The following is a 21214-nucleotide window of genomic DNA, read 5'->3' as shown; positions in this document are numbered from 1 at the left end:
AAAAAAAAAAAAAAGAAAGGAAACAAATGATTTTTTTTAACCTACACTCCAAATTTTAATTTTAGTATAACATTAGTATCTAATGTTATATATTTATAAATATATAAATTAAATTTATAAATAATAAATTAAATAATGAACTTAATGAACTTAATGAATTTATTAAATAATGAACTTGATTTTTTAATAAATTAAACAATGAACTTGATTTTTATATATGTTATACTAAAATTATTATATGTTCAAAATCAAGTTCATTATTATATTTAAGTCATTCCATTAAGCCTTGTTAAACACACACACACCAGTCTATAAACAATGTTCTCTATAATTTTCAAACTCTTCATACAATATAATTTTGGGGCATAAAAATAAAAAGAAAACCATACCTTTATCAATCCTTCAGAAAAGAGAATTTCTATAGTTTCTTTCAAAATAGGAAGTAAACCACCATGGTGAATACCAATCCCCCTCTTCAAAAGAGGAAGTACATGTTCTACCTGTGATTTTGGAATAACATTAATTTTATGATATGAGAAAAGGAATTTTAAAATGTTAATCAAGAAAAATAAATGAGTAAAGAATGCTTTCTCTCTAAAAAAAACTTAACAAAGTCTTTCCAGAATAATGCAAAACTCAAACCTATATTCTCACAGATTATTAAATTCAATATAATTCTAGCCTAGCTCATATGAAAGGCATATTGTAAATATACTTTACAAATGCTTTGCTGCCTTAAGTTTTCCAGCATCACTTCATTGTCTCAAAAAAAAGTATATGCTATGGGGGAAGAGTTTTTGCCTGTAGAAAAGATACTGGCAACTAAAACTCCAAAAAAATACATCATTATAACCAAGATTTGGCATGAATATGTACTTAATCTAAAAATAAATCAATTATTGAAGAATTCTTTTCTCTAACAATCTATCAAATGCCATTAAATACTATTAGAAGTGTGCTATGACAACAAAGATATATGAAGTCATGGCTCAGCCCTTAAGATACTAATAATTCAGCCATGAAGGAAATCTACAAAAAAGTTTATACATTACAAACCCTTTTAAAATAGCAAGAAACATGTTACCACAGTCTTATGGAAAATCCCTTACAAAATCAAAGCATTTATCTGTAAAGTAGAGTATGATCTCCCTTCACCCAACAAAACTTTCATACCACTCTAAAGCAGTATTTCTCAGCTTTGGATGCAGGGGAGATTCACCTGGGGAGCCTTTAAAAGATTCTGATGTCCAGGATGTACATCAGCCCAATTAAATTAGGATTTCTGGAAGTGGTACATAAGCATCAGCATATTTTAGAATTCTCAGGCAATTTCAACAGTCAAAGCAAAAATATAATGGATTAAAGCCTAAAGTAGGTGTGTTAAATTCCGCACTAAACACATGATTAAGTGTTCTCTCTTATTTTATGTGGTAGGCTTATGAATCTAAAAAGTTAATGATTTAAAACTAGCATTAAAAATTTTATAATATTGAGAACACTAGCAGTAATTTTCACACCATGCTAGCTCTCAGAGAAAAGTTCCTTCAGGCAGCAAACTTTCTTCTTACTGCCTTTTTGAAGTTTAAAGCATAAGTCAAAATATCATTTAAATGCATATCACAACATATATGCTGCAGTGTGTGAAAAGTGCAACAGAGTAGCAACTACTGAAAATTGAAAACTCACCTGAGGGAGTTTTTTATCTTCATCAGATAAGCAATCAATTGCATTACTGAATACTTCTTCAACCATCTTCTTTTCTTCATCTAGGAGAAAATTCAAGGTTACAGAAATATCAAAATGAGTCAGTGATACCAAACTTCACACATTACAAAGAATAAGAGTCTAAAGGCCAGGCATGGTGGCTCAAACTTATAATCCCAGCACTTAGAGAGGCCAAGGCAGGTGGCTGGCTTGAGGCCAGGAATTCGAGAACAGCCTGGGCAACATGGCGAAGCCCTGTCTCTACAAAAAATACAAAAAAATTTAGCCAGGCATTGTGGCACACAGCTGTAGTCCCAGCTACTTGAGAGGCTGAGACAGAAGGACCACCTGAGCCCAGGAGGTTGAGGCTGCAGTGAGCCATGATCACGCCACTACACTCCAGTTCCGGCAATACCCTGTCTCGGGGGGGGGTAAAATGTCTTTAAAGAGCAAAAAGTAAAGAGCTGGCATTTAAGATGGTCAAGGAGAAAGTAGATAAAAATTACTATATAATCAATATAATCTCTGCCTTTCAAAACATATCTAGTAGACTTAATTCATGAAAAAAAGTACTGTCTTACAAAAATAGTAACAATAACCACAACTGGTACTTTACATACAACATTTAAGTCTAACAATTACAGGACACAGGAACTATTATTATCTACGTTTACTACTAAGTAAAGTGAAGCTTAGTTTTTAATAATTAGCACTTCTATTAACTGTGAGAATAACAATTCCAGAGCCCATGCTCTTTCTTAACCGCCACACTGCCTTCTTGTACAGTCTATCAAACAATAGGTACTGAATAAATATTTGTTGAACTGAATAAATATCTGTTATATTAATCAGTATGCAACCCTAAAATTTTTAAGATTATTCGGCACTGGTAGTAAGAGCAGAACAATTCCATCAAAAAAACACAAAATATTATTGGCTTTAGGAGGCTATGTTGGCTACCTGTCATTTTTACTTTTACTCATGGAAAAGTAGGAATTAGCTTTAAAATGCACAGATAAAATGAACAAAACCTGCCTTGATAAAGAAAACAATACAACTGAAATTCAAATTTGGATGACTTAAGATATTATTTACTTTTCACTGTACTGAATTACATATGTAAAAAGTAAGAGTTGAAAGACAATCAGGTTGGTATTCAACACACTGCAATTCTTGGCCAGTGGTGTGGTTTGAATGTGTCCCCCTTGAGTTAATGTGCTGACCCCTTAATCCATAATACAACAGTGCTGAGAGGTAGGGCCTTTAAAAGACAGAGCCCTCATGAATGGATTAATGCCTTTATCAAAGAAGTGGGTTAGTTATCACTGGTATGGGTTCCTGATAAAAAGATGAGTTCGGCCTCCTTCTCCCACTCTTTGCTCTTTCATGCTCTCTCCTTACTGTCTTCACCCATGGGATTCCATGACAAAAAATCCCTTCACCCATGGGATTCCACCACTACATGTGGTGGGTCCCTCACCTGGGATTTCCAGCTTCTCTAACTACAAGAAATAAATTTCTGCCTTTCAAAAATTACCTAGTGATATGGTTTGGCTCTGTGTCCCCACCCAAAACTCATCTTGTAGCTCCCATGATTCCCACGTCTTGTGGGAGGGAGGTGGTAGGAGATGACTGAATCACAGGGCATTTCTTTCCTGTGCTGTTCTCGTGATAGTCACAACTAACTCTCACAAGATCTGATGCTTTTAAAAATGGGAGTTCTGCACAAGCTCTCTTTCTTTGCCTTCTGCCACACAGTAAAATGTGACTTGCTCCTCCTTGCCTTCCACCATGATTGTGAGGCATCCCCAGCCAGCCAAGTGGAACTGTGAGTCCATTAAACCTCTTTTCTTTGTAAATTGCACAGTCTTGGGTATTTCTTTATCAGCAGCAGAAAAAGAGACTAATACACGTAGTCTCAGCTATTCTGTCACAGAAACACGAAACAGACTAAGAAAGCCAGGTTGTGCTACTATCTTAACTGTGTGACTTTAAGTGAATTACTTTTGCAATTAATGTATAGGAGGTAATTTACCAATTTGCTAGAAGTTACCAATAATATACCGATTTGCTAGAAGGTCTTCCTGGTTTAGACTTCAGTGAGAATGAAGCATGGTATTTTCTATATAGAAGGTAGTCTAACAAAGCTATGAGACCTACCTGTAAGTGGTCAAATAGAGAACCACAATAACTGAGAAGTTTACAGTAACAAAGTATAAGAAAGCATGATTCTAGTATTTTTCATAGGGTTCTCCGAATTTTAAAAAGAACAGTATACTCATATCTTTCAATAAAAGGTGAAGAAAGAAAAAAAAGTGTAAGTCAAGGGCCTTTAAAGCTTTTACAAATATACTGAGTACTGCTGTAAGTGTACGGTGAATGGCATATCCTAGTAATATATAACAGATAAAAATATTACTAGAAATATATTTTACACTCATTTTCACATAACATTAAAATGATACCAAAATGATGTAGTACCTGTGTTGAAATCTAATTTGGTCATTTGAAGTGCGTAGGCTTCACAATCTTTCTTACTAAAACTGAAAATAATCACAGGTTGGAAATTTCTTTCCATAATCATCTTCACAATTTTGAACACATTTGATGGTCCTGCAAAAAGAGTAAACAACATACCAAAATTAACTCAAAATAGATCACAGATCTAAATTCAAAAGCTAAAATTATAAAACTTTTAAAAGAAAATATAGGAATAAATCTTCATGATCTTGGGTTAGACAAAGAATTCTTAGATATAACAACAAAAGCATAACCAACATAAGAAAAAAAAATCCACGAACTGGACTTCATCAAAGTGAAAAAAATTCTGTGATTTCATGGACACCATCAATAAAGTAAAAAGACAACCTCAAACAGAATAGGGGGAGATATTTGCAAATCATCTATCTGATAAGGGTCCAATATCCAGAATATGTAAAGAACTATCATAATTCAACAACAAAAATAAAACAACATAATTTTAAAATAGAGAAAGGATATACAAATGGCCAATAAGCACATGAAAAAATGTTCAACATCATTAGCCACCAGGGAAATGTAAATTGAAATGACATTAAGATACCACTTCGCATCTGATAGGATGACTATAATCAGACAAACATATAATACTAAGTATTGTGGAAATATTATATGTGAAAAAATTCGGTCTATCAAATTATACTACCATCTTTCCAATCAGGAAATCAGGGCAAGATACACAATCTGAGTTTCAATTACCCATTATCTAGCCCAGAGATGCTGTAATTACAGAAAGATTCCTCTGTTTCTATGGAGGAAGAGTATGGTGATACAAAGGATATAGAGAAAACAGAACCCTCAAACATTCCTAATGGGAATGTAAAATGGTACAGCAACTTTGGAAAATACAGCTAGTGCTTGACTTACGACCACGATTGGTTCCAACAGACTGGTCGTAACACGATTTGGTCGTAAGTTGAGTAGGCTATATGTACAGTACTGTGAAATGATGTTATAAAAATCCTTAAGTCATATTTTATCATAATTTTCTTTCATTATTGTCATATATCATAATTTTCTTTGTTCATTTTATGCCATTTGTATCATCTCTAAACCATTTTGTTTCTTATTTTTACATTCGTCAGGTTTAAGTAAAACACTGCATTACCAGTACAACTGGTTTAATATTTGCAAAACATACAAAATTACAAAATACAGGTGCATACAAAAATACAAAATACAGGTGTAAAAAATACCATAGGAAACATTTTCCCAATTGCAAAACATATCAAAATATATAAACATGTACGAAACATTTTACTGGCCGCTGGTGCTTGGCTGCGGATCGTTGACGTCATCATCTGAGGCAGCAGTTGGGGTTACTAGAGTTGGTTTTTTCGTAAACATGGTGAGCTTTGTCTGAATTGTATGTTTCTTTTTGTCTTCACAAATTTCACGATACGAACGAAACACATCGTGCGCCATCCGTTCAATCCTTGCAAATCGTTCAATGTTTGGGTCCATCGCTTCGAAATGTGTAAGAAGTTTATTCAGTAAAGATAAACCATCTGATAATCCCTTAGTGGTGAGCTTTCTTTCTGGCTCCTCCACTTCTTTCTCTGCTTCTCTTCTTTCTTCTTCCGCCACTCTTTCTTCTTCCAGTTCGATTGGCTCTTCATTTGTAAGTTCTCCGGATTCTTTGTCTAGCAACTCTTCGACATCTTCCATTTCACACTCCAAAGAAAGGTCTAGTAAGTTTTACTATTTTTTCCCGAATCGTTTCAAGTTCATGTTCACTGTCAAATCCGTCAAAATCATTAACATAACGCTTAACACAATTTTTCCAGATGCCATTCATGCACTTTGTCGTCACAGCCTCCCAGGCGGTAGCGATATTCTTGATACACATCAAAATGTTGCAGTGTTTCCAAAAATCTCGCAATGTTAGTTCTGAGTCAGCTATATAGTGGATATTGCTTGAGTGAAGGTGGTTCAGAGATAGTTGGCCTTTAATGTAGCAATCGAACCTTGGTCCATAGGCTGGACGAGTGGAGTCGTGTTTGGCGGAAGAAAAACAAATTTTACATCTGGATGGAGATCGCCTAGATGTGGTGGGTGTCCAGGCGCATTATCGAGTAGCAATAAAATCTTGAAAGGAATATCTTTCTCCAAACAATATTCTCGAACTTGAGGAATAAAACAGTTCATAAACCAGTCTTCAAACAATCCTTGTGTCATCCATGCTTTACGTTGAGAACGAATGTAGACGGGCAGTGTGTGCTTGTTAACATTCTTGAATGCACGCGGGTTGTCTGAGTGATAAATTAAGAACGGCTTCAGCTTAAACCCTGCGATGTTCCCACCAAGCAGCAGAGTTAGCCTATCCTTAAATGCTTTAAATCCCGGCATGCTTTTGGCCTCTTTGTGAATATAAGTGCGTGCTGGCATCTGTTTCCAAAATAGTCCAGTTTCATCAACATTGAAAATCTGTTCTGCTAGATATCCCTCATCTGTAATTAATTCATCCAGACTATCAACAAACTTACGTGCTCCTTCCTCATCCGCACTCGCTGCTTCTCCAGTCACTTGAACACTATGCATTTGCAATCTTTTCTTGAATCTCTGGAACCAGCCAGTGCTTGCTACAAATTCTTGACTGTAATCTTCTCCAGCACGCTCCTTCAGAGTCTGAAATAGACTTCTCACCTTCATCTACACAGTAAAATGACTTAATGGTGTCCGTTTTTGAATTCGATCTTCCATCCAAATGGAATATAGCAATTTCTCCATTTCGTGGATGGGCCCGCTTTGTTGCCTTGTTATAACTGTTGATCGCATGGGTGCAGAACTTTTCACAGATCCACGAATTCTTTATCTTTCAAAATCGTCGACACAGTCGAGTGTGATAACTTCGTATCACATGCGATCACATTCACTTTCTTTCCTCCTTCGTACTGCTTAATTACCTTCATTTTTGTGTTGAGATCGATGGCCTTTCTTTCCTTCTTGGCAGGCTGAGGCGTAGACAAAGATAATTTCCTTTTGGTAGACCTCTTGGGAGGGGTTTGATGAAAAATATCCAATACGCAAAACACAAATTGCTGTGCCGAGTCTGGGATAACAGTTGAAATGGTGCATGCGGAGATGGTAGTGCTGCTGGAAGCTGGTCTGCACTGTTGTACGCCCAGCTGGGCAACGTTTGAGCTGCCAGACGCGGAGCAGTCGTGGCTAGCGATTGTGGTCGTGAAGTCGAATGGTTGTAAGTTGATCAATACCTATACTTTGGCAGTTGCTCAGAAGGTTAAACATAGACTTTCCATATGGCCCCGTAATGCCATTCCTAGGTATATATCCAGAAGAAAACACCTTTTCACACAAAAGCTTGTATTAAATAGTACATGCATCAATGTTTATAGCAGCATTCCTAACAGTCTAAAACTGGAAACAACCCAAAAGTCCATCCAATGATGAATGGAGAAACAAAATGTGGTGTTATCTATACAATGAAATGTTATTTAACCATGAAAAGGAATGAGTACGTATAGCATAAAATGATCGAACCAGCCAGGCGTAGCGGCTCACGCCTATAAACCCATTACTTGGGAGGCCAAGGTGGGCAGAACATTTCAGGTAAGGAGTTCTAGACCTGCCTGGCCAACATGGTGAAACCCCATCTCCACTAAAAATAAAAAATTATCCAGGTGTGGTGGTAGACAGGACTATATTCCCAGCTGCTTGGGAGGCTGAGGCAGGAGAATCACTTGAACCCAGGAGGTGGAGGTTACAGTGAGCCAAGATTGCACCACTGCACTGCAGCCTAGGTGGCACAGTGAGACTCAGTTCTCAAAAAAATAAAATAATAAAATGAACAAACCTTGAAAACATTACATTAAGTCAAAGAAGCCAGTCACTCCGAACATACGAAATGTAGAGAAAAGGCAAAGCCACAGAGATGAAAAACAGGCTAGTAATTAGCTACGTCTGAAGGGTGAGAAGGGAAAGGTTGGGGGAAAATGGAAAATAACTGTTAATGTGTACAGGGTTTCTTTTTGGGTTCATGAAAATGTTTTGGAACTAGACAGTGGTGATGGCTGCACAACTCTGTAAGCATACTAAAGACTATTGAATTAATATACTTTAGGTGGGTGAATTCTATAGTATATAAATTATACTTAATGTCATACAAAAAAGATTAGTATTTATCCAATTTTATTATATACCATCTAGATCTTTACATAACTTGTTGAGAAAAAAACTAAGACAAAAAATGTCAGAGTAATCTGAATATACAATTTACATGTAAAATTCTTTCGAAACAAAGTTCCAAATTACCTTTTGTTCCTCCTTTCCGCCCTTTCTGGTCTCCTTTGGCCAAATCACCTGCATCTCGAAGCACTTGCATTGCAGTATTAAAATTATCTTCTCTGAAGTCACCCTGGAATCACAAATTTTTTTCTGTGTAACTTCACTAATACTTAATCATAATTCAAACATTTTTCATACATAAGCCTTCCTCAAGTAAAAATAATTTGGTGTAACAATGAAAGCCACTAATATAGTTCAAACATGATCTGTGGTAAAGCTATTAAAAGAAAAAAAAATAGCAAAAAAAAAAAAAAAAAAATGGAGAAAAGCAAAATATAAGATATCTGAAACATGTCCATAGCCCCTCTTCTCTAGGTATTTTTAAATAGTGGGAAAGGAGAGAAATTTGATTCATGCAAAAGAAAAACACAGCCTCAACTAACAAACACACACAAAAAATCAAGATTGATTGATTAAAACCAAGAAAAACAAATGAATGCCTGACATTCTTCTCTAATTCAAAAAAATTTTTTAAAAAGGTATTAACAATAAACCATGACATTACAGATTTTAAAAGGACAATTATTCTCTTACATTTTCATCAACCACAAGATGCAGGCCATCTCCCCCTGCTGGAAAAATGTAGTGTTGCAATGGAGTGGGCCGATAATCTGTGTAAATTACATGACAGGGCTGTAAAAAGAAAGAAATAATTAAACATACAAAATTTTGTTTCTACAAAACAAAACTGTATCTTACTCCAACCTAAAAGATCTTAAGAAAATAAAGTAATAAATTCAACATTTCAAAAAGAAAACACTTCAAAAAAATTCACTAAAAGCCAGGGACGAGAAAAATGTGGAAAAATTAGGTTTGTGAAATTATACTACCATCTTCCCAACTTACTCATTCCCTAACCACGGCCAAATACGTGATCTGAGCATCAATTACCCATTACCTAGCCCTGGGGCGCTATAATTACAGAAAGATGTTTATTTTTCTATGGAGGAGGAGTACAGTGATAAGGATCCATCAGGTAAAATGGAACTTTTCTGCCCCACCCAAGCTTTTCAAAACCTGAAGCAGTAGGTTGCTCTAGCTCCTCAAGATCCACTGGGTTTCTATCCTACAGAAGTGATATGCGGCAATGTCACAAAAACACTATCAGAGAGCTTATAAACAGGTAAGTTCATGAGAATAACAGTGTAAAGGAAAATTAAGGGCAGAAAAATGAAAGCAAGAATAAATTCAAATGCCTGTTACAAGCCTACACAGATGCCAAAATCAGACTAGAAGGGCAAAACAGAAACAGTCAGTAAAAAGTTTGTATTTACATGAGAAAAATCAAATCAAATGCTCAAGAGACGTCTAGCTTTTCCTGGCACCAAGACATTAGGGGAAATTCTGTGTACTCACGGATAACTGAGTAAAGACAGTAGTCTCTAAACCTGGCAGATCATCAGGATCAACCTGGGAAATTTTGAAAATTGGAGCGCTGTTCCCTGAGATTTAGATATAGTGGGTTTGAGATGGGGCTCAGAAATCAACATTTCTAAAAAGCCAGTCAGTTAATTTTGATAAGCTGCTTGATTTGAGAAGTAGTTTAACATTAAAATGTTTATTTTGGACATCAGGAAAAAAGCATAGGGAGAGTAGAGCAAGGCCGATCTGTAACATTTTGAATATTGAAGATATCAAAAAAGGAAGAAAAAATACCTGTTTATGTAAATGGCAAATCCATTCAGCAAACTGTCGAGCATTTGGAATAGTAGCCGAAAGAAAGACATAGTGGACGTTATCAGGAAGCAAAATAATAGTTTCTTCCCATACTACACCACGTTCTGAAAAAAATAAATATATACCTTGGACTACACTGTCACTCTGCGATAGTATCTAAAATTATATTCTCTGAAGCTTTATCATTAGAAATGCAGACTTTACCCAAGAATACTTTAAGCCACAGAACCTTACTGAAAACTACTTCTCACCGTTAATCTATCCAGTAGAAAATTAGTAGACTAACCCCTATAAATATAATGTACTCTGAAATAGCCTACAAAGAGCAATTCCAGGATGCATCTTTCCAAACAACCTAATAAGAGCCTCAATGACAAGGCAGCGGAACATTATTTCTACTTCACATTGAAAAGTAGTGGTTACTGACTTGTAGAAAGTTGTCAACAAATTTAGAAGATACTATTACTATTCCAGATGGCATCGTTCACTCAAATTATCCTCATGATCTTTTAGAGATGAAAGAAAGACTTGATGAATGATAAAACTGTAAGTCATCTTTATTAAAATGGAAAAAGCCAGAAAAATCTGTTTGACAGCTTCCCTCCTAAAAAAACAAATCAACAAAGGATTTCTGATTCTAAAACCAAAACACCTCTGTTAGGAGCTTAATTTTATAAATTTGAAAAGGGTGAAATGCTCAAAGGGTAAATGATTTCTTAAATTCTATTACTTTCTCCATAAATACAGGCCGATTTAGTAAGTTTAAATAAAAACCAAATCTTACTTTAAGTGTGTACATATAAACATTTAACTTTTCAATATGTTTGTTAATGTTAGCCCTGTCAGCACCCTAAAAATTCCAAGCATACTTACTTTTTCATTACGATCATGTAACAGCCTAAGGGACATTTGTAAGTTTTCCTTTTTATTCATTTTTATTTCATAATCCTCACTTTTTATTTATTTTTTTTTTACCAAAAACATGTATTTCACAGTTATTAAACTAAATAAAATTTAGGAAAGTTAACTTTGAAAGCCAGAAGTTTTAGAAATTCTGTAACATTAGTTCTACTGGTGAGCTCTCTGTAAGAAGCACGTCAGCTTTTAATTCCTTTTGCTTTGTTTGAATTTGCATTTCCCACCCAGCAAAAGTTACTATTTAAGGAGCTGTACTTGAAAGCAAGGTTGGGTGCGGTGGCTCATGCCTGTAATCCCAGCACTTTGGGAGGCCAAGATGGGAGGATCACTTGAGTCCAGGAGCTCAAAACCTGCCTGCACAACATTGTGAGATGCCACCTGTACTCACAAATAAAAATTAGCCAGATGTGGTGGCGCATGCCTGTTGTCCAAGCTATGTGGGGAGCTGAGGTAGGAGATCAAGACTGCAGCGAACCATGATCCCGGCACTGCACTCCAACCTGGGCAACAGAGTGAAACTCTGTTTCAAAAATAAAAATATAAATAAAAAATAAAGAAGCAACAGCTTATCAGAACTCTACCCACACAAAAACTAGAAGCGAAATTTAACAATAACTTTTTCAAAATTCCTAATGTCATTCTGAAGAGAAATACATGATATATATTTCAACACTGAATATACCTGAATCTCTCATATAATGAATTTCATCAAATATAACCCAAGCAACTTCTCGCATAACTTCAGAACCTCTGTACAGCATACTTCTCAAAATCTAAAGAAAAAAGTAGATGATTTATTTAGTTGGATACTGGCATAGCAACTAACAGTTAAACAAAAGTTGTTTTTTCTAACAAGGAATTGTGAATATTATTAAATGGAAATATTAAAATAATTTTAAGGGGTTAGAGAAATTACTATTTAACAAAATTAAAGTAACATTTAATATTGTTGTATATATTATATTGTATATTCTTTTTCTCATAAAAAATAAATAGCTTCAAAACAGTTACTCAACAGATACAATCCACAGAGAGAATTATCACTCCTACTCTCCATATATCTAGAATATGACACAACTTCTTTATATACACAGCACCGTCCCAATAATCATACTTTCTAAAATATATAAGTGCAACTTAAATTATCCCCCATTCAAAACACTGGATCATCCCTGAATGTTTGCCCGTTTTTTTCTGCCTTATTTTCTTAACAATATGGATACTTCCTGGCAATTGTTATCCTAATTTTTGAAGTTAAAGAAAACCTTCGACAGATAAAGGAAAGTTTTGAAAATGGAAAATAAATTTTCATGAGGCAACAAAATAAAAAGTGAGCAATGCCTTTGGCTGGTTCTCCAAACCAGAAGCTAATTTATGCTCACCATTGTACCATATCCTTGGAAAATGCAAAGATATAATTAAAGTATGTACAAAAATACTAAGTAAAGATAGCTAGTAATGTCGAAAACGTAAGATATTATAAGTATATGCAAAACTTAACTGCAATTATGGGAAGAAGGTAAACATAATACTGTACTCTTTAAAAAATTAGTTACTCATATACTTGTATCAACACTTAGATATAGAAAAAAAATCACATGAAACAAAGAGCCACTATTTATATAAAACTATATATTCAAATCCTTAAAACTATGTATACAAAACCAATAAAACATTTTCATGTAACTGAAAGTAATAAACTTTAAAAATACTTGAGGAAAAATATATCTATGAGGCAAATAATAAAGAATGATAATTTTGAAATTTAATGTTATCAGAACATTTTAAGATAAATTTTATCCATTTTGCCTAAGTCTAATCAGAAAATGAAGTATTATACTTTAAGTAGAGCAACCAATAAAACATTACATGTTCTAACTGAATTTAATTAAAAAGGAAAAGTCAGATATGGCACTATGTCAATTACCTCTGTGGTCATAACAAGACAAGATGCTGTAGGATTAATAGTAACATCACCAGTCATCAGACCAACATCTTGAAATTCTTCATACATTTCACGGTATTTCTGGTTACTCAGAGCCTTAATTGGGCTGGTAAATATTACACGCTGTTTCTCCCTTAAAGCCAATGCAATGGCATACCTAAAAATGTGAAAACAAATAATCATAATTTCCTTTACATTATGACTTTCAAAATTCTGTTAATATTTAAATTGTGTTCAAATTTTCCCTAATTACTTATCTTGAATGGACTCTGAAGAACATTAACACCATATCTATTATACTTACAATAAATATGAACTCTGTTAATTGAGAGTTAATGCAACTTAATTACTAATACCAATAGATTACTAACAGTTACCCTATTTATTGCAAGGAAAACACGTTTGGTTCTAAGATGAGCCTCCAAAAGTTTAGAGCCTATCTGTGAGTTCATACATACACAGACAATAAAGTGCTTATAGTCCCTGGAAAATGAAGTATTTCCTCCCCAAGTTTCACAAGTAAGTTAATATGTATTCTTTCCCCACATGTAACAGTTTTAACCAGTACTCTGAAAATTACAGTAGGTTCTGATTATGGAAAAGTTTTTCTACAGCTATTAACAGAACACAACAGAGCAGTTTTATTTGTTTTTCTTTAAATACAGACAATGGTATCAGCATTAAACTTAACATTATAGTAGATCCTCCTTATTTAAAGTCCAGTTCCTGCCCCTAATAGCCTTACTATGATATGTTTGGGGAAATAAAAATAACATTCATTCCAGCCAACCCCCAAAATAGAGAAATAAGCAATTTTTTAAAAATCAGAAGTTGTCCAAACATCATATATGAATTATGAGAGAGATACATAAAAAGAAAATACAGAAGTGCTACATACATTATCTAAACTTTTCAAGAAGGAACTACAAGATATAAAAAGAAACAGGAAAGTATGATCCATATATAGGAAAAAAGAAGCAGTCATAAGAAACTATCTCAATAAAGAAACCAAAAATATTAACAACATAATCAAATGGAAAGTCTACAGATTAGGCCGGTTGCAGTGGCTCACACCTATAATCTCAGCACTTAGGGAGGCTGAGGTGGTTGGATCACATGAGGCCAGGAGTTCTAGACCAGCCTGGCCAACATGGGGAAATCCTGTCTCTAGCAAAAATACAAAAATTAGTCGGATGTGGTGGTGCACATTTGTAATCCCAGCTACTTGCGAGGCTCAGGAAAGAGAATTGCTTGAATCCAGGGGGCAGAGGTTGTAGTGAGCCAAAATCACGTCACTGCACTCCAGCCTGGGCTTCAGAGTGAGATTCTGTCTCAAAGAAAAAGACAGTCTACAGATTAACAATCAAAAGGAAAAACTGTCTAGATGGGCTCTTAAGCAGATTTGTGATGAGAAAAATGTTATTAATGAACATGAAGATAAATTGAGATAAATTATCAAATCTAAAGAGAGAAGAAAAATAAGAGACACTCAGAGATCTGTAAGACATCCTCAAGTAACCCAATGGAAATTCCAAAATGAGAAAAAGGTATGAAAAAAAATAGAAAAATTAACAATAAAACACTTCATATGTTTAAAAGACATTAATCTAGAGATCCAAGAAGCTCAATTAACACAGCAGGAAAAAATGAAAAAGAACCATATTTAGAAACATCATAGTTAAACTGAGAATTGACAAAGGCAACGAGAAGCTTTGAAGAGTTGAAACAGAAAAACTCAGCACATAAAAGAGAACAAAATTAAGGCTGACTTCTCATCAGAAACAATGGAGTAGAATGAAACGATTATCAACAGAATGATGTTAAGAAAAAAAAAAACTGTCAACCAGCAACTCTGTATCTATTTCAAAAATGAAAGCAAAATAAAACTACTATGCAAGAAATATTTATTAAAAGACCTTCAAACTGAAAGGAAACCATACCATAAAACAGAACAATCAAGACTATTTATGTATATAAAGTTATATATAAAACTTTTATTATTTAATATTTTTAGAAACATAACATGATCTAAAACAATGATTATATTGTGTTACAGATACTGTATTACCAGATTTACAGCATATGTCATTGAAATATATAGGACATCAAATTGTACAAAAATGAGAATATTAGAGCAAGTTTTCAATAATTTACAGAAATTGTGATTGTGATTTAGTTAAATATGCATACTGTAAGCCCTAAATAGAATAGTCATTAAAAACATAAATAAAGAAAGCTAAGAAGTCAAAAGAAAAATTAAAATGGTACACTAAAAGATATTTGCAAAACAAAATAGAAGGCAGTAAAGGAGGAAAACCAAGGATCAAAAAAAATGAGAAATATACCAAAAGACCCACAAAACAACAACAAAAGGCAAATATGAGTCCAACCGTATCAATCATTAAATTATTGAAATTTCATAAAGTATCTTCTCTAAGCACAAATTAAATTAGAAATAATAAATGGCAAAGTATATGGAAAATCACGTTTGAAAAGTAAACAACATATGAGGAAATCAAAAGAGAAATGAAAAAGTGAATTAAATGAAAATGAAACACAATATTATCAAAGTTTATACGATGCATTTTAAGCAGTACTAAGAGGGAAATTTTATAGATTTATAAACACTTATATTAAACATAAAGAATTATCTAAAACCTCAAGAAATTTCTACTCAAAGCACAGTGGATCACACCTGTAATCCCAGCACTTTGGGAGGCCGAGGCGGGTAGATCACGAGGTCAAGAGATCAAGACCATCCTGGCCAACATGGTGAAACCCCATCTCTACTAAAAAAAAATACAAAAATTAGCTGGGCATGGTGGCGCACTGTAGTCCCAGCTGCTCAGGAAGCTAAGGCAGAAGAATTGCTTGAATCTGGGAGGCGGAGGTTGCAGTGAGCTAAGATCGCGCCACTGCACTCCAGCCTGGCGCCTGGTGACAGAGCGAGACTGTCTCAAACACACACACACACACACACACACACACACACACGGCAGGGCGTGGTGGCTCACGCCTATAATCCCAGCACTTTGGGAGGCCAAAGCAGGTGGATCACGAGGTCAACAGATTGAGACCATCCTGGTCAACATAGCGAAACCCTGTCTCTATTAAAAATACAAAAAATTAGCTGGGCATGGTGGCGCATGCCTGTAGTCCCAGCTACTCGGGAGGCTGAGGCAGGAGAACTGCTTGAACCCAGCAGGCGGAAGTTGCAGTGAGCTGAGTTTGAGCCATTGCACTCCAGCCTGGGTAACAAACAAACAAACAAACACACACACACACACACACACACGGCCAGGCAAGGTGGCTTGTGCCTGTATTCCTAGCACTTTGGGAGGCTGAGGCAGGAGGACTGCTTGAGTCCAGGAGCTCAAGACCAGCCTGGGCAACAAAGATCCTGTCTCTATAAAAAATAAATAAAATACAAAAACTAGCTGGGTGTGGTAGTACATGTCTATACTCCCAGCTACCCAGGAGGCTGAGGTGGGAGCATCAATTGAGCCTGGGAGGTCGAGGCTGCAGTGAGCCATGATCCTGCCACTGCATTCCAATCTGGTTTACAGCAAGACCCTGTCTCATAAAAGAAAACATTTCTAGATAGACACGGTTTACCAAAATTGGCTTGAAAAGAAAGGAAATTAAATTAGGAATTAAAAATCTTTCCAAAAAGAAATGCCTAGGTTTAAATGGCTTCACCAGTGAATTCTATCAAACATTTAAGAAGTATACAAAATACACAAAGTCATACAGAAAACAGAACAGGAGGGAACAGTTCCAGCTTACTTTAAGAGATCAGTATTACCCTGATACCAATGTCAAAGACTTTATAAGAAAACGACATACCAATATTCCTCAAGATGACACAAAAGTCTAGAATAAAACACAGTCAGCTCTCTACACATGCAGGTTCTGAGGACTGAAAATATACTACTGTAGAGTAGTGACTTGACAGGCAGACAACCGACCTCATCCAGCAGCTCCCTGAGATAAGAGCTACATAAATCCACGAAGATGGGAAAAAAACAGTGCAAAAAAAATGAAACCATCAAAGGCCAGAATGCATCTTCTCCTTCAAGGGGTCACAACTCCTTACCAGCACGAGAACAAAACATGACAGAAAGCGTTCCACAAATTGACAGAAACAGGCTTCAGAAGGTGGGTAATAACAAATTTCTCTGAGCTAAAGGAACACATTCTAACCCAATGCAAAGAAACTAAAAACCTGAAAAAAGGTTAGACGAAATGCTAACTACAATAACCAGTTTAGAGAAGAACATAAACGACCTGATGGAGCTGAAAAACACAGCACGAGAACTACACAAAGCAAACACAAGTTTTAATAGCCGAATTGATCAACCAGAAGAATGTATATCAGAGACTGAAGATCAACTCAATGAAATAAAAAGAGAAGGCAAGACAAGAGAAAAAAGAGTGAAAAGAAATGAACAAATCCTCCAAGAAATAGGGTATTATGTGAAAGGCCTAATCTACACTTGATCGTTGTACCTGAATGTGATGGGGAGAATGAATCCAAGGTGAAAAACACTCACCAGTATATTATCCAGGAGAACTTCCCCAGCCTAGCAAGGCAGTCCAACATTCAAATTCAAGAAATACAGAGAACTCCACAAAGATATTCCTCAAGAAGAGCAACTCCAAGGCACATAATCATCAGATTCATTAGGATTGCAATAAAGGAAAAAGTGCTAAGGGCAGCCAGAGAGAACGGTCGGGTCGCCCACAAAGGGAAGGCCCATCAGACTCACATTGGATCTCTTGGCAGAAACCCTACAAGCCAGAAGAGAGTGGGGGCCAATATTCAACATACTTAAAGAATTTTCAACACAGAATCTCATATCCAGCCAAACTAAGCTTCATAAGTGAAGGAGAAATAAAATCCTTTATGGACAAGCAATTACTGAGAGATTTTGTCACCACCAGACCTGCCTTACAAGAGCTCCTGAAAGAAACACTACACATGGAAAGGAACAAGTACCAGCCACTGCAAAAGCATACCAAATGGCAAAGACCAATGACACAATGAAGAATCTGAGTCAACTAACGGGTAAGAAAACCAGCCAGTAACAAAATGCCAGGATTAAATTCACACATAACAATATTAACATTGAATGTAAATGGCCTAAATGCCCCAATCAAAAGACACAGACTGGCAAATTGGATAAAAAGTCAAGATGCACTGGGTGCTATATTCAGGAAATCCATCACATGTGCAAAGACATACATAGACTCAAAATAAAGAGATGGAAGATTTACCAAGCAAATGGAGAACAAAAAAAAACCAAAAAAAAACCAAGGGATGCAATCCTAGTCTCTGATAAAATGGACTTCAAACCAACAAAGATCAAAAGGGACAAAGAAGGGCATTACATAATGGTAAAAGGATCAATCCAATAAGAAGAGCTAAGTATCCTAAATATATATGCCCCCAGTACAGGAGCACCCAGATACATAAAGCAAGTTCTTAATGTCCTAACAGCAGATTTAGACTCCCATACAATAGTGGGACACTTCAACACTCCACTGTCAATATTACACAGGTCAACGAGACAGAAAATTAACAAGCACATCCAGGACTTGAATGGGGAGCTGGACCAAGTGTACCTAATAGACATTTACAGAAAGCACCACCCCAAATCCACAGAATATACATTCTTCTCAGCACCACATCACACATACTCTAAAACTGACCAAATAATTGGAAGCAAATCACTCCTCAGCAAATGCAAAGGAAAGGAAATCATAATGAACAGTCTATCAGACCACAGCGCAATCAAATTAGAACTCAGAATTAAGAAACTCAGTTATATATGCAAAACTATTTGGAAACTGAAAAACTTGCTTCTGAGTGTCGACTGGATAAACAATGAAATAAAGGCAGAACTAAAGATGTTCTTTGAAACCAAACAGGATGAAGATACAACTTACCAGAATCTCTGGGACACATTTAAAGCATTGTCTAGAGGGAAATTTATAGCAATAAATGCCCACATAAGAAACCAGGAAAGATCTAAAATTGACACCCTATCATCAAAATTGAAAGAGCCAGAAGAGCAAGATCAAAAAAACTCAAAAGCTAGCAGAAGACAAGAAATAACTAAGATCAGAGCAGAACTGAAGGAGATAGAGACACAAAAAAACCTTCAAATCAATGAATCAAGGAGCCGGTTTTTTGAAAAGATCAACAAAATAGACAGACGGCTAGCCAGACTAATAGAAAAGAGAGAAGAATCAAATACATGCAATAAAAAATGATAAAGGGGATATCATCACTGATTCCACAGAAATACAAACTACCATCAGAGATTACTACAAACAACTCTATGTATACAAACCAGTAAATCTGGAAGAAATGGATAAATCCCTGGACACTTAGACCCTCCCAAGCCTAAACGAGGAAGAAGTTGAAACACTGGACCGACCAATAACAAGGGATGAATTTGAGGCAGCAATCAATAGCCTACCAACCAAAAAAAGTACAGGTCCAGATGGGTTCACAGCCGAATTCTATCAGATGTACAAAGAGGAACTGGTTCCATTCCTTCTCAAACTATTCCAAACAATACAAAAAGAGGGAATCCTCCCTAACTCATTTTATAAGACCAGCATCATCCTGATACCAAAACCCGGCAGAGACTCAACTAAAAAAGAAAACTTCAGGCCAATATCCATGATGAACACCAATGCAAAAATCTTCAATAAAATACTGGCAAACCGAGTGCAACAGCACATCAAAAAGCTTATTTATCACGATCAAGTAGGCTTCATCCCGGGGATGCAAGGCTGGTTCAACATACGCAAGTCCATAACTGTAATCCATCACATAAGCAGAATCAAAGACAAAAACCACATGATTATCTCAAAAGATGCAGACAAGGCCTGTGACAAAATTCAACAGCCTTCATGCTAAAAACTTCCAATAAACTAGGTATCGACGGAACATATCACAAAATAATAAAAGCCATTTATGACAAACCCACAGGCAATATCATACTAAAAGGGCAAAAACTGGAAGCATTTCCTTTGAAATCTGGCACTAGACAAGGATGCCCTCTCTCACCACTCCTATTCAATAAAGTATTGGAAGTTCTAGCTAGAGCAATCAAGCAAGAAAAAGAAATAAAGGGTATTCAGTTAGGAAAGGAGGAAGTCAAACTGTCTCTATTTGCAGATGGCATGACTGTATATTTAGAAAACGCCATCTTCTCAGCCCCAAATCTCCTTAAACTGATAAGCAACTTCAGCAAAGTCTCAGGATACAAAAATCAATGTACAGAAATCACAAGCATTCCTATATCCCAATAACAGACAAACAGAGAGCCAAATCAAGAGCAAACTCCCATTTACAATTGCTACAAAGAGAATAAAATACCTAGGAATACAGCTAATAAAGGATATGAAGGACCTCTTCAGGGAGAACTACAAACCACTGCTCAACGAAATGAGAGAGGACACAAACAGATGGAAAAATATTCCATGCTCATGGTTAGGAAGAATCAATATGGTGAAAATGACCATACTGCCCAAAGTAATTTATAGATTCAATGCTATCCCCATCAAGCTACCAATGACATTCTTCACAGAACTGGAAAAAAACACCTTAAACTTCATATGGAAACAAAAAAAGAGAGCCCGCATAGCCAAGACAATCCTAAGCAAAAAGAACAAAGCTGGAAGCATCACACTGCCCAACTTCAAACTATACAACAAGGCTATAGTAATCAAAACAGCATGGTACTGGTACCAAAACAGAGACATAGACCAATGGAACAGAACAGAGGCCTTGGAAGCAACACCACACATCTACAATCATGTGATCTTTGACAAACCTTACAAAAACAAGCAATGGGGAAAGGACTCCCTGTTTAATAAATGGTGTTGGGAAAACTGGCTAGCCATGTGCAGAAAGCAGAAACTGGACCCCTTCCTGTCGCCTTACACTAAAATTAACTCCAGATGGATTAAAGATTTAAACATAAGACCTAATACCATAAAAACACTAGAAGAAAACCTAGGCAAAACCATCCAGGACATAGGCATAGGTAAGGACTTCAGGACTAAAAACACTGAAAGAAATGGCAACAAAAGCCAAGATAGACAAATGGA

At 35.8% G+C, this 21214-nt stretch overlaps 1 protein-coding gene across 1 annotated transcript in view; it reads right to left on the bottom strand.

The window, feature by feature from the left end:
- Positions 1-21214, bottom strand: part of MTREX (Mtr4 exosome RNA helicase) — a 114332-nt gene that overhangs the window by 71208 nt on the left and 21910 nt on the right. The window contains exons 6-13 of the mRNA XM_017548667.2: positions 13070-13244; positions 11825-11915; positions 10204-10328; positions 9082-9180; positions 8515-8617; positions 4186-4317; positions 1687-1766; positions 390-500 (exon numbers count right to left, since the gene is read on the bottom strand). Of these exons, the coding sequence (XP_017404156.1) occupies positions 390-500; positions 1687-1766; positions 4186-4317; positions 8515-8617; positions 9082-9180; positions 10204-10328; positions 11825-11915; positions 13070-13244 (916 nt within the window). The remainder of the gene's footprint in view (positions 1-389; positions 501-1686; positions 1767-4185; positions 4318-8514; positions 8618-9081; positions 9181-10203; positions 10329-11824; positions 11916-13069; positions 13245-21214) is intronic.

The sequence above is a fragment of the Cebus imitator genome, unplaced genomic scaffold (assembly GCF_001604975.1).
Source record: "Cebus imitator isolate Cc_AM_T3 unplaced genomic scaffold, Cebus_imitator-1.0 Scaffold213, whole genome shotgun sequence".
Lineage (NCBI taxonomy): Eukaryota > Metazoa > Chordata > Mammalia > Primates > Cebidae > Cebus > Cebus imitator.
Note: the sequence above shows the minus strand (reverse complement) of the source record. Positions and strands in the feature narration are given on the sequence as shown.